The 12369-nt window shown below is 35.4% G+C and overlaps 1 protein-coding gene across 13 annotated transcripts in view; it reads left to right on the plus strand.

The window, feature by feature from the left end:
• Nucleotides 1-12369, plus strand: part of DLC1 (DLC1 Rho GTPase activating protein) — a 514332-nt gene that overhangs the window by 301495 nt on the left and 200468 nt on the right. For 6 of the 13 annotated variants that reach the window (XM_057303350.1, XM_044387560.3, XM_057303347.1 and 3 more), the window contains 2 exons: nt 7547-7600; nt 10647-10680. In XM_057303350.1, the coding sequence (XP_057159333.1) occupies nt 7547-7600; nt 10647-10680 (88 nt within the window). Of the gene's footprint in view, nt 1-7546; nt 7601-8341; nt 8441-10646; nt 10681-12369 lie in introns of those variants that run through there. The other 7 variants (XM_048226234.2, XM_048226233.2, XM_057303353.1 and 4 more) reach the window with 2 other exon arrangements.

A 12369-nucleotide genomic window follows, 5' to 3' on the forward strand; every position in this document is an offset into this window, starting at 1 on the left:
GCCAACAGTGCATGAGGGTTCCTTTTTCTCTACATCCTCCCCAACACTTGTTGTTTCTTGTGTTTTTAATTCTAACCATTCTCACAGGTGTGAGGTGATATCTTATTGTGGTTTTGATTTGCACTTCCCTGATGATGAGTGATGTTGAGCATCTTTTCATGTATCTGTTGGCCATCTGTGTGTCTTCTTTGGAGAAATGTGTGTTCATGTCTTCTGTCCATTTTTTAATTGGATTATTTGGTTTCTTTGGTGTTAAGTTGTATATGTTTTTTATATATTTTGGATAGTAACTCTTCTTTGGATATTTCATTTGCAAGTATCTTCTCTCTTTCTGTAGGTTGACTTTTAGTGTTGTTGATGGTTTCCTTTGCTGTGCAGAATCTTTTCCTTTTGATATAGTCCCAGTAGTTTATTTTTGCTTTTGTTTCCCTTGCCTGGGGAGACATGTCTAGAAAAATGTTGCCACTACCAATGTCAGAGAAATTACTGCCTGTGCTTTCTTCTACAATTTTTATGACATCAGGTCTCACATGTAAGTTCTTATCCATTTTGAGTTTATTTTTGTGTATGATGTAAGAAAGTGGTCTACTTTTATTCTTTTGCATGTAGTTGTCCAGTTTTCCCAGCACCATTTATTGAAAAGACCATCTTTTCCCCGTTGCATGTTCTTGCCTCCTTTGTTGGTGATTAATTGACCATATAATCGTGGGTTTATTTCTGGGCTACCTATTCTGTTCTATTTCTCTATGCATCTATTTTTGTGCTAGTACCATACTTTTTTGATTACTACAGCTTTGTAGTATACCTTGAAATCTGGAATTATGATACCTTCAGTTTTGTTCTTTTTCAAGGTTTCTTTGGCTATTCAGGATATTTTCTGGTTCCATACAAATTTTAGGATTATCTATTCTAGTTTTGTGGAAAATGCTGTTGGTATTTTGATAGGAATTGCACTGAATCTATAGATTGTTTTGGGTAGTAGGGACATTTTAACAGTATTTGTTCTCCCAATCTGTGAGCATGGAATATCTTTCCATTTCTTTGTGTTGTCTTCAGTTTCTTTCCAGTGTTTTATAGTTTTCAGAGTACAGGTCTTTCACCTCCTTTGTTAACTTTATTCCTAGGGATTTAATTCTTTTTGGTACAATGTAAATAGGACCAATTACTGCTTTTATTCTGCTACTTCATTATTAGTGTATGTTTACCTCTATACTTTTATCAGTCTATTAACCAATATTAATGTTATACATTATACAATATATAATATATATATATTATGTATAATATTATCTATCTGTATCTCCAATAGTTTCTGAATCACGTATGGAATTCATTTGAGTTCAAGGAAGTTCAGTAAGTGATCAATCCCATTAAGAGTTCCTGTTGAATGAGAGTGGTGGCCTGACATATCTCCTATAGTTCAGAGGTCACTGAAAGGTCCCACAAGTGCAGCAGACAAATATTCTACATTTTCTGATACAATTATGACTTGCACATATGCCCTTAAGCCCTGCTGCTCAAGGTTGCAGAACTGGGAGCCTGTTCCTCAGTGTAAGGACTCAAGAAGAATAGTGTTACTTGTTGACACCTAAGGGGACCAAGAATAGACCTATCTAGTAACAGTTGGTGACAGACTCCAAATTAAGGGTGAGGGCTTGAGGATGATAGCTTCCAAACTGCATAAAAACTTGAAGTAGCTGACCAAAAAAAGGAGAAGTATTTCTTTCAAAATAACACAGAAAATAATTATAAATAGTTCAAAGTAAGTAAAGGAGGAATGTACCTGAGGAGAAACAAGTTAATTGACAGAAGGAAGTGGAAGAAGCAGAGACAGATAACCTATGCTTCTTTGCATTATTTCAGAATGAATATGTAGTTACTTTTTTTTATCATAATAACAAACCCAACAATAGGAATAGTTTACACTTAGGGAACATTTGGGCAAGTACAGTGATAATCCTCTTTTGTGCAGTATGTCATTGAATCATCACAAATAGCCCTGAGATGTAGATATTATTTCTACCCTCTATTTAGAGATGAGGAAACTGAATTCAGAGAGTTCTAGAAACTTGTCCAAAGTCACAGAGCCAATCTGTAGCAGCGAGGAACCTAGTACTTGTTGATATCTTAGCTCTGATTTTCTATTTTAGACTTCAGTCTTGAATTCGTAATTATTTATTTTTACAGCATATCTTTTTATTTCATTTACTTCCACCACAGCAGGCAGTAAAGGGCTGTGCATACAGTGGATACTTAATGTGTGTGTCTATTAACTGAGTGGCTAGAACGAGGCAGAAGAGGATGAGAATCTCAGAGCACATGACTAATGGCCAGGCATTCCAGGAAGGGATTGGGGAAAAGGTCATCATTAAAGCATTTTAAGGAAAACAGTGGTATAGTAATAAATTTTAGCAGAGCCAGTTGCCTTTGTAGTGCCCATCAGATACAGAGAGAAGGAGGGTTGCACCAGCAAAAAACTATGACTCAGGCTAGAAAAATGAGGACATGGACAAAATGAAAAAATCCATTATGAGGGATACCAGGGGGAGTAAAGGGCACACATTTAGCACTGAGGAGCAGATGAATTGCTGGTTATAACGTTGTCCACCAAGAAAAATAAACAGCCATTCTGAGTCAATTGCTCCCTGAATAAGTCACCTATCTTGAATATCATCTTTACTGAAAATAAGTCTACATGTCTATGGTGCTCCTTAACTGTGAACTTTCATTAACCAGACTCTAAAAAAAAAACAAAGCTTCTTTGAATAATCAGTATTTCTAAAAGGCTACCATATGCAAATCACTGTACCAAAGAGTAAAAGAATACTTTTGTAAGAACTTACAAATTGATTTTTGAAGAAGTTGCAAATATCCAAGAAGGAAGAAATAATGCAAATTTTCTAGCAAAATTTATGAACCTATTCAGGTACTTCAGCAACAATTATTTTTCCAGAATCACTAAGGTTGAGCATAAAATCAGATGTTTTAGAATATATAACTTAAAAATTCACAAAAATAGAGCAACTTACAGCAAGAGTCACAAAGTAGGATTAATAAAATATCGAAATTATATAAAACCATGTAAAAGGTAAAGCAATTATACCAAAATGGTTACTTCAATTAAACATTGCATTTAGTACTGAACTTTCATAATTACAATTGGGGAGGGAGACATGACTTGTTAAATTTTGAAAAGAATTTATAACATGAATATGTTATCTAAAGGATATTGAGTTCTGCCATGAATAATATCTTAATCAGTGATTTATTGGAAATAGTAAGTGTCCAATGCTTGATTTTGGTTCAGGTCATGATCTCAGGGTGGTGGGATTCATTAGATAGAGTGGCAAGTAGAGTCCCATTTCAAGCCCCATGACAACCCCCTTGTGGGGCTCAGCGCTAAGCGAGGAGTCTGCTTGAGATTCTCTCTCTCCCTCTTCCTCTGCCTCTCACCCCCCTGCTCACTTGCTCTCTCCCTCTCTCAAATAAATCTTTAAAAAAAAATAAAAAATAAAAAAATTAAGGTTGGAAGTCCAGCTTACATTTTTATCCAGAGAGTCATCCCACCTCTGCTCAAAGGAGTGAAAAGCACCAAAGCATCCCTTAAGAATCAACTTAGTGTTTGCTTAAACGCTTACACAACTATTTTAAGCTAAGGCCTCAAATTTCTACACCATAGAATATAGATGAAACCATGGTTTCAGTCTGCAAACCTATATATAGACAGAGTCAGTGATGTTGGCCAAAAAAAATAAAAGATTCCTCAGTATGGCTGACAACTTTCATTAAATAAGACATGTCAAATTCTTTTTGGAAATAAGGATACACAATTACATTTCTCGGGTAATTATGTATGCATTTATTTCACTTTGGTCACATATATGTGTACCCTGACGACAGTCCTCATACTAGCACATTGTCTCTTCCACTGTAACTGAATTTCCTTTATCTTCCATTGAATGATTCAGAAACGAAGTTAAATTGAAATTATGCATGCAAGAGGGAAAACCTTGTGATGTTTGACTTTACCAGTCTTATGAATAAAGGTATAGTAGACAGTGCTTTAAGACCCAGATTCTACTCTAATCTCCAGTTGGCCAACTTAAGGTCTGTAACATCGACTAAATCATTAATCTCTCTGGATCTCAACATCCTTATAGGCAAAGTGACAGAGAAAGAACTAGATCAGTGTTTCCCAACATATGGATACATAGACTACTGGTGAACATCAGCTGATACAGGGATAAATATTTTAAGTTTTAATAGTTCTTTTCATGTGTATTATAAATAATATAACCCAAAATTCAAACCCATAAATTCATGTATTTCACTTTTGTTATTTAGAACAAGGAAAAAAAAGATATTTATTTAAATTTAATATTTAAATTTTATTAAACAAATAATTTATAAGATACATGTATGTAGTTAAGGTTGAAAAGGTGGTATTCAGAGTAGTTTGGGAAACACAACTAAATGATATCTAAGTCCCTTCCACCGTGAAGAGCCTGTATTTTTAATAAAAGAATGATGACTGTCAAAACTAGAGAAATACTTTGTAAACCAAAACAGATGATATCAGATTGCCAATCAGACACAGCTTTTCAATGAACTTCTTTGTTCAAGTGGGATCAAATAGAAATCATTGACTAGTTAACAATATCACAGACTGGACTGATTTCAAAAGAGTCTTTAAATAAAGAGATGTAAACAAACCCATTTTTCAATGTACCTTCTTTTTCTTTATATAGTCTTTCATGTCTTTCCCAAAATATAAATCTCCAAACTCTTCCTGTTGCCCATTGTGCCCTCAATGGGCTCTTGTGCCCTCGTCTGAGTTAGCGGCTATTCCTTCACTGGGGGATGTTTTCCTGCAATTTCTAAGGACATAATTACCCGTTTTGAAATTTGTCTGTAAAATATTTTTGTGGGAACAAAAGTGAATGTTTTTAAGGGAAAGGAATAAATTACTTTGCCCTGATTCTTGCCATTTTTTAAAAGGCAAATGAAGATAATTCCTATAAAACAAAACAGAATATCCTAGACATTTCTGTGTGAACATGTCTAATAAGATATGCAAAACAAGTGCTGCCTATATAGAGAGTAAATGCAAAATACATGGTAGTGCTTTGTTGTTTCCTGCAGGACAAAAAAAAAAAAAAATCCCTTCCTAGAACATGAGTAGGATCTTTCAGTCTATCCTCGCTGCCCATTGATTGAAAGATTGGCTTTCAAAGAGCCTTCTTAACAGTAGTATTCTCTGGCTCTGATTTCAAAGAACTAAGAGAAAAAGTAATTTATATGAGTGAGGGACATAGCATATTAATGAAAACAGCACATTAAAGAGGAAAAATCATCCTCAATTTCCAACTAAAATCATCAAGAAGAAATTACATCAACAAACTGTCAGTGCACAAAAATGAATTCAGATATGACATCTATTATGTGACTGTTTGTTAGCAGCTTCTGTGTCACTGGTGTAAGTTCTTAAAAGGTGTCCAGCTGAGGTCCCTCCTGTAAGTGCAGAAAGTCATTCTAGCAGCAGACCAAAAGAATCAACATATGTCTACAACATTTCCGGAAGGCATGTCAAAACCAGCATTTCCTCTAACCATGTTTCACGTCAAAAACATAAACAGACATACGCACAGACTAAGCTCCCACACACAGCTTTAAAAGACCTCGTTAAGAGAAAGAGAATTTTTTTCTCCCCTTTTCCTAAAAAGCTTTCTCTTTAATAGCTTTTTAAAATTCAATTATAAAACACCTTAACAGATCAACTTAAATGAAAATCTTTACTTGTAAGAAACTGCTGGAGGGTCAGTACAGCCATTAAAAAAATATTTAAGATTGTCATCCTATCATTTGAATATCACAAAGAAAAATAACAAGACCAAAAATGATTTTCTTCTCTCATTTGGAAGTTATTAGTAGACTTCCCTTTGTTCCGTTAAGAAATGAGAGAAGAAAATATGAAGTTACAGCGAACCCATATGGGCAGCAGGAAAATCCTATTTAATTGCTTTATTGCCAGAAATGTTAAATCACTTCCTGAGGATACAGTTCAAATGAAACATATGGCAACTATTAACAAAAACCCCTAATGAATTCAAAAATACGCTTTTTATAGGAGCTTTCTCATAAGCAACAGTCATACATGTTATTTAAACTGTATATATGAATATGTATTTGGTACTTTAATTCCACAAATGTTTGATGAACACTTACTCTATACCAGACTATGCAGCCACCTTGCATGGACTCTTGTTCCAAGAGCAGGAACAGATATGATACTACAGAAACTCAAGACCAAATCTAGCCATGCCTCTTCTCTGAAGTCAAAAGCAAAAAGAATCTTTGGACCAACGTCTCCTTCCGAAGGGTTCAGTGCCCTAGAAAACCATTCCATTTCCACCTGGGTGGTCCTAATTATCAGCTGTCTTCTCACTGCTTTTGATGTCACACCAGTGATGGTGCTAATCATTGCCCTTGAGCACCCACTGTATGGAACTCTTCTGTCTTTCATGTACCCTCTTCAACTGGATTGTGAATTCCACAAAGAAGGAACACTTTGCCAAGGGTTTCCATACATAGGATAATGTGAGGCATGTAATTTAGGAATCAACAAATAGCTTTAATTAACTGAAAATGGAGTGTCAGCATTTTAAAAATTTATTTATAAACCTTTTCTAGAGAGAAAATTCTCCCTCAAATTCGAAGATAAATCAGCTGAGAGACATTCAGCTGTGGACTGCGTGGTTTTACTTTGAAAAGGCAGTTATAAAATTCTGGGTGCATGAAACTTTGACTTTCCTGCCTCCACATCATGTAGTTATTTCATGGAAATGAGCCTTGGTGGCTTAAAGACTCATACAGAACGTGGTGAGATTCTGAAGTAATTGGCATTGGCTACATGGAGGCTAAAATATTTTTGCCTTGTAGCACAACTCATTGCTTAACATTTTTATTAAATATTTACTTACACGTGCTCAGTAACACACTTCGCTATCAAATAGAACAAAATATGGAAAAGGCCTGTCGCTGGTCAACCTGTGATTTGGGGCAAGACATTCAATTTGTTTAAATGCCTTGGCTATAAGAAGAGAGAACTTAGTTAGATAATTTCTAAATATCTCATACAGGTATTCCTGCATAGATATTTTGTGATCTCAGTCAATATTTTATCATGGAATCTCTCCAAATTTTTCTTCTCTTGTTTCAAAAAGACTCTGATTAGTATTTTGAAGCTAGTCTTGACCTCAGAGGCCAGCATGCCGGTGGTTGTATCCTGGCTTCTATCACCGACGGTGACCTCACAAAAGTTACTTCCCTTTCCAGGACTCCGTGGGTTATTCTAAGGATTCAGTGAGTTTATGCAGGCAAAAGCTTAAAACTGTGCCTTGTCCCTATTCAGAACCTAGTAAGTGTTTGCTATTTCCTTCTGAGGCACATTCTCCATGAACATCTTTTAACTGCGTATCACCAGCCTTTACAATCTTGTCAATGGAAGGGTTTCAATTTTGTTTTCTTGTTTATTTGCTTGTCACAGAAGAGAAAATTTAATTTGAAAGACCTCATCTCCAGTCAGGGAAGAAATCCAGGGGTAAGCTTAAAATATATAGTGTGAATTTAAGTCCATTTATTTATTTATTTTTATTTTATTTTATTTTATTTTATTTTATTTTATTTTATTTTATTTTATTTTATTTTATTATTTTATTTTTTTGAGAGAGAGAGGAGAGTGAGCAGCATGAGTGGAGGGAGGTGGCAGAGGGGAGAGGGAGAGGAAATCCTAAGCAGTCTGCATGTTCTGTGAGGAGACTGTTGAGGGGGGTCTCAATCTCACAACCCTGAGACCATGACCTGAACCAAAATCAAGGGCTAGATCCTCAACCAACTGAGCCACCCAGGTACCCAAATTTAAGTCCATTTTTAAACCCTTCTCAAAAAACTTACATAAGAAGTCAGCAAATATCACCAAAACCATGTGATAATTTTCCTGTAAAGGGGGAAACAGCTTTTCTATAGAGTAGAATCACAGCAGTTCTTCTTGAAGGAAAGGAAAAATAGATGACCCATCTATAAGTGAAAGGATGCTGAGGAAGATACTTAAAGCCTGTGCAATCCCTTTGATACTTTGGTCTCTGGACATGACCCTCCATTCTGCCTTTTTCTCACCTGATAGTCTCCTCACAGCTGCACCTTTGCCAGGATGCAGAGTCAGCATCCACATTCAGAAAACAAGAAGTAAACAACTAAATGTAGATAGAAATTAAGTCAAAATATACCTTCACTGTGGATTAATCTTGCCAAAATAAAAACCTCCTCTATTTTTTACCCATAGAGAGATTTGCCTCTTATTTGAAAATTGCATCAATCACCAAATTCTCTAAGTTCCAAAAGTGAGGATCTCAGCAGTAATCAATATCTCACAAAGATACAGGTATCTTGATATTTGATATTTCTGGAAATGAAGATCAATGCTATTTCCTTAGGCTTATCTGCAATTGAGATGCATGTGAACTTTCCCCTTCCTCCCTCCCTCCCTCCTCTCTCTCTCTCTATCTCCCTCTCTCTCTCTCTCTCTCTCACACACACACACACACACACATGCGCACACGCACGTACATGCGCACACGCACGCACATGCAACAAAATTATTTACCCATTTTAGCCTACTTTTCTTAACCCCAACTCTGAGGACTTTGTCTCTGAAGAGAAGGAGAGATGTCAGTTGTAGACATCCTGTTTGGTCAGTGGTTTGGAGTAGAAGGTATCAAATCCCAGTGGGTCAGATGGATTGAAGCCTTCCAATACAAGTTAATACCTTTATGTTCACAATATTATAAACACGAATAACTGAGGTGAATGGGAACCAGAAGTTCAACTTCCTTAATTTATTTTAGAATATCCCCTGATAGTAGAACTAGACAATTATACGTTAAAGTCTCTTGAAAACATCTCCTTCTGAATTCTATTTTTTAAGCAATGGTAGTGATAGATGATAGTTGCTGGGAATGGAACTTCTAGACCATGCCTATCAGTAAATTGACCCATTGTCCCAATGCCCATAGAAACAAATAGTAACAGCAGTTACCTGTAAGATTTCAAATGTTTTATCGAAGCTACCACAGTTAGTCCTTTCAGCAACCTTAAGAATTAGATGTGATTGTCCCCATCTAATAAAGGAGGAATCTCAGGGTGCCTGGGTGGCTCAGTCAGTTAAGCATCTGCTTTCGGCTCAGGTCATGATCCCAGGGTCCTGGGATGGAGCCCCGCATCAAGCTACCTGATGAACAGGGAGTCTGCCTCTCCCTCTGCTCCTCCCCCTGCTCCTTCTCTCTCTCTCTTCTTCTCAAATAGATAATAAAAATCTTTTAAAAAATGATAATAATAATAAAGGAGGAATCTGAGCCTTGGAGAGAGAGGGCAGAGATTTGAAATGCCCAGAAAATCACCGGACAATTTACTTCTTCTGTCTCACAAAATAGGACAAAGAATTCTACCCAAATTCAAAGAATGTTTTGGTTTCATTTATTGCCAATATCTTTTTAAGGGTAATATGTGTTTTCAGAGAAGAAAATAATTACATGATGATTAAAACTTATTATACCTGGATCTAGTAACTTTACTGATAGTTCCCCAACTCTCATTTTTTATTTTTATTTTCAGCTTTACTGAGGTATAATTGACAAAATTGTAAGATACTTAAAATTTATATCATGGTGATTGGAATACATATACATTGTAAAAGGATTTCCACTTAATTACCGCATTTATCACTTCTTGTGTTTATCTGGTTTTGGGGGGTTTTTTTGGTTTGTTGGTTTTTTGTTTGCTTTTGGTGAGAAGATTTAAGTTCTACTCTCTTAGCAGATTTTAATTATACAATATAGTGTTATCAATTATAGTCACCATGTTATACATTAGATCCTCAGACCTTGTTCATCTTATAACTGAGAGTTTATATACCCTTTTACCAAATTTTCACTATTTCTCCAGCCCCCTGTAACTTTTCTACTCTCTGACTCTAGAAGTTTCACTTTTTTTTAATTCCACATATAAATGATACCATGCAGCATTTGTCTTTCTCTGTCTGGCTTATTTCATTTAGCATAATGCCCTCAAGGTCCATGTTATTGCAAATGGCAGGATTTCCTTCTTTCTCATGCCTAATATTCCATTGTATATATACCACCTCTTCTTTATCCATTCATTCACTGATGGACGTTGAGGCTGTGACCATATCCAGGCTCTTGTGAATAATGATATACTGTTTTTCCATAGTGGCTGTGCAGTTTACACTCCCACCAACAGTGCACAAGGGTTTCCTTTTCTTCACCTCCTTGCCAACATGTATTTTTTGTCTTTTTCTTAGTGACCATTTTCCCAGTTGGGAGGTAATATCTCATTGTGATTTTGGTCTGCATTTCCCTGATGATTAGGGCTGTTGAGCACCTGTTCATGTACCTGTTGGCCATCTGGTTGCTTTATATGGAAAAATGTCTGTTAGTAACTCTGCCTGCTCACTTTTCTGCTGTTGGATTCTATTTAATTTTTGCTCCATTTTTGGTCGTTCATTTTGTTCCTGATAATGTTGTGATATTTCTTTCTAGTAATAATATAATTTTGTGACTTTTTTTTTCCAGGCAATTCCAGGTATTTCAGACAAGGAAAATGCTGGTAAGTCAACATTTGGTTATGTTTTCCATCCTATTTTGAAATAAAATTCCATATTCATGTAGACATTTCATTAAATATTAAAATTGTATAAATCTCATCAATCTCTGGGCAATCTCATCAATCTCTGAGCAAATGGTATGATTGAATTCCTGAAAAATCAATTTGGTTTGCTCAGAATGTAAGAAAAAAATGTGGTTTCTTAACAGAACATTACTTTATGTTAGAATAAGATGTATGCTTCTTGTAGCCTTACTTGTAACCATATCCACAATTTTTTTTTCTTGAGGAAAAGAATTAGATGTTGCTTAGTGTACTGGGAAACAGCCTTTGGACATCAGTTGTCGATAATTATCAAGATTTATTTTGTCATCTTAAGTAGCTTATATAGTAGTCAGAGAACAAGATGTACTTATTTAAAGCTGATGCCGCACCATCAAAAATATAATTCTGAAGCAATATGAACAATTATATGAGAAAATCAGAATATGTTTCTATGCTCTGTGCTATGTTTATAACTATTTAGCAGGATCATGGGAGATGGATAAGGACTGATGAGAAACGTTGAAATGTGAAAAATCAGACTTGGATTGGTGGATTCAGGAGCTTTTAAAAAAATCTTTTAATCTTCCTCAATACTGTTTTATGTTTTATGTATTGTAATAATGATATAATAATCTTTAAAAAAAAAACAGATTGAAGGTTTACTACCAAACTTGAAGCGTATCACTTAGAAATTAGACGTTTGTGATTTCGAAGAGTCGTATTAAGAATTTATAGTGTCATTAAAAGATGACATGACTTAAATGACTCTACACTAAAGCATTAGTTTGTCTGATGATTTTTATGTGGAGGATGTTCTCTCTCTAGTTCAGTGATCTTACTTTTACCGCTAGGTAGTTTTCACACGAAAGTTTTCATAGTTTGTATCCTTCCATGAGCTAACCTTTTCTCTCATGTTTAGGCTGTGTCTGATTTCTTTACTCTAATATGTTGAAAGGTAGCCCTTCAGAACAGAAGAAAAATATTGAACTGGCATCATGTGTCAGTTCAAAAAAAAAAACTGTTCAGTTTAACAGGGAGTGGTATTACATGGATTAGTAGCATGTAATAACTGAATTCCAGTTATAGTCCCACAGTGCTCTAATACCTTAAATAGATATGTTAGCTGTCTAGTTGGGACAAGAAATAAATGGTTAACTAACATTTGCATCACAAAGAGAAAGAACTGTAGGCGAAGTCATGCTTTATCTTGGGTTGTAACATTCTCTGTAATTTCCAAGAGTAGCTACAATTTCAACAAAGTACATAACAGAGCAAAGTTGTCATCTTATTCCAGAATGTCAGCAAATTCTTTCATACCCCAAGGAGAAAATTAGAATTTGAATTCTGGGCTGGTGGGGAAGGGGAAGAAGGGATGGAAATGCCACTGCTTGAAGGAATGGAGAGGCAAAGAGTTTTTTTTTTCCTTCTGCCACTTAAATGATTTCAGTGTGATAGGGAGAAGATCTTGAATTTTTCAAGCTTCTCAAATATTTCAAAGATATGTTTATTAAAACAAAGAGCTAATTAAACAAAAAGTATACATATAATGTAACCACCACTCTTCATCATAATCCAACTGCAAAAAACAAAAACAAGAAATTGTCACTTTTCAATGATCTGTTTGAGTCATTTCTATAATGCTGGGGC

The sequence above is a fragment of the Ursus arctos genome, unplaced genomic scaffold (assembly GCF_023065955.2).
Source record: "Ursus arctos isolate Adak ecotype North America unplaced genomic scaffold, UrsArc2.0 scaffold_27, whole genome shotgun sequence".
Classification (NCBI taxonomy): domain Eukaryota; kingdom Metazoa; phylum Chordata; class Mammalia; order Carnivora; family Ursidae; genus Ursus; species Ursus arctos.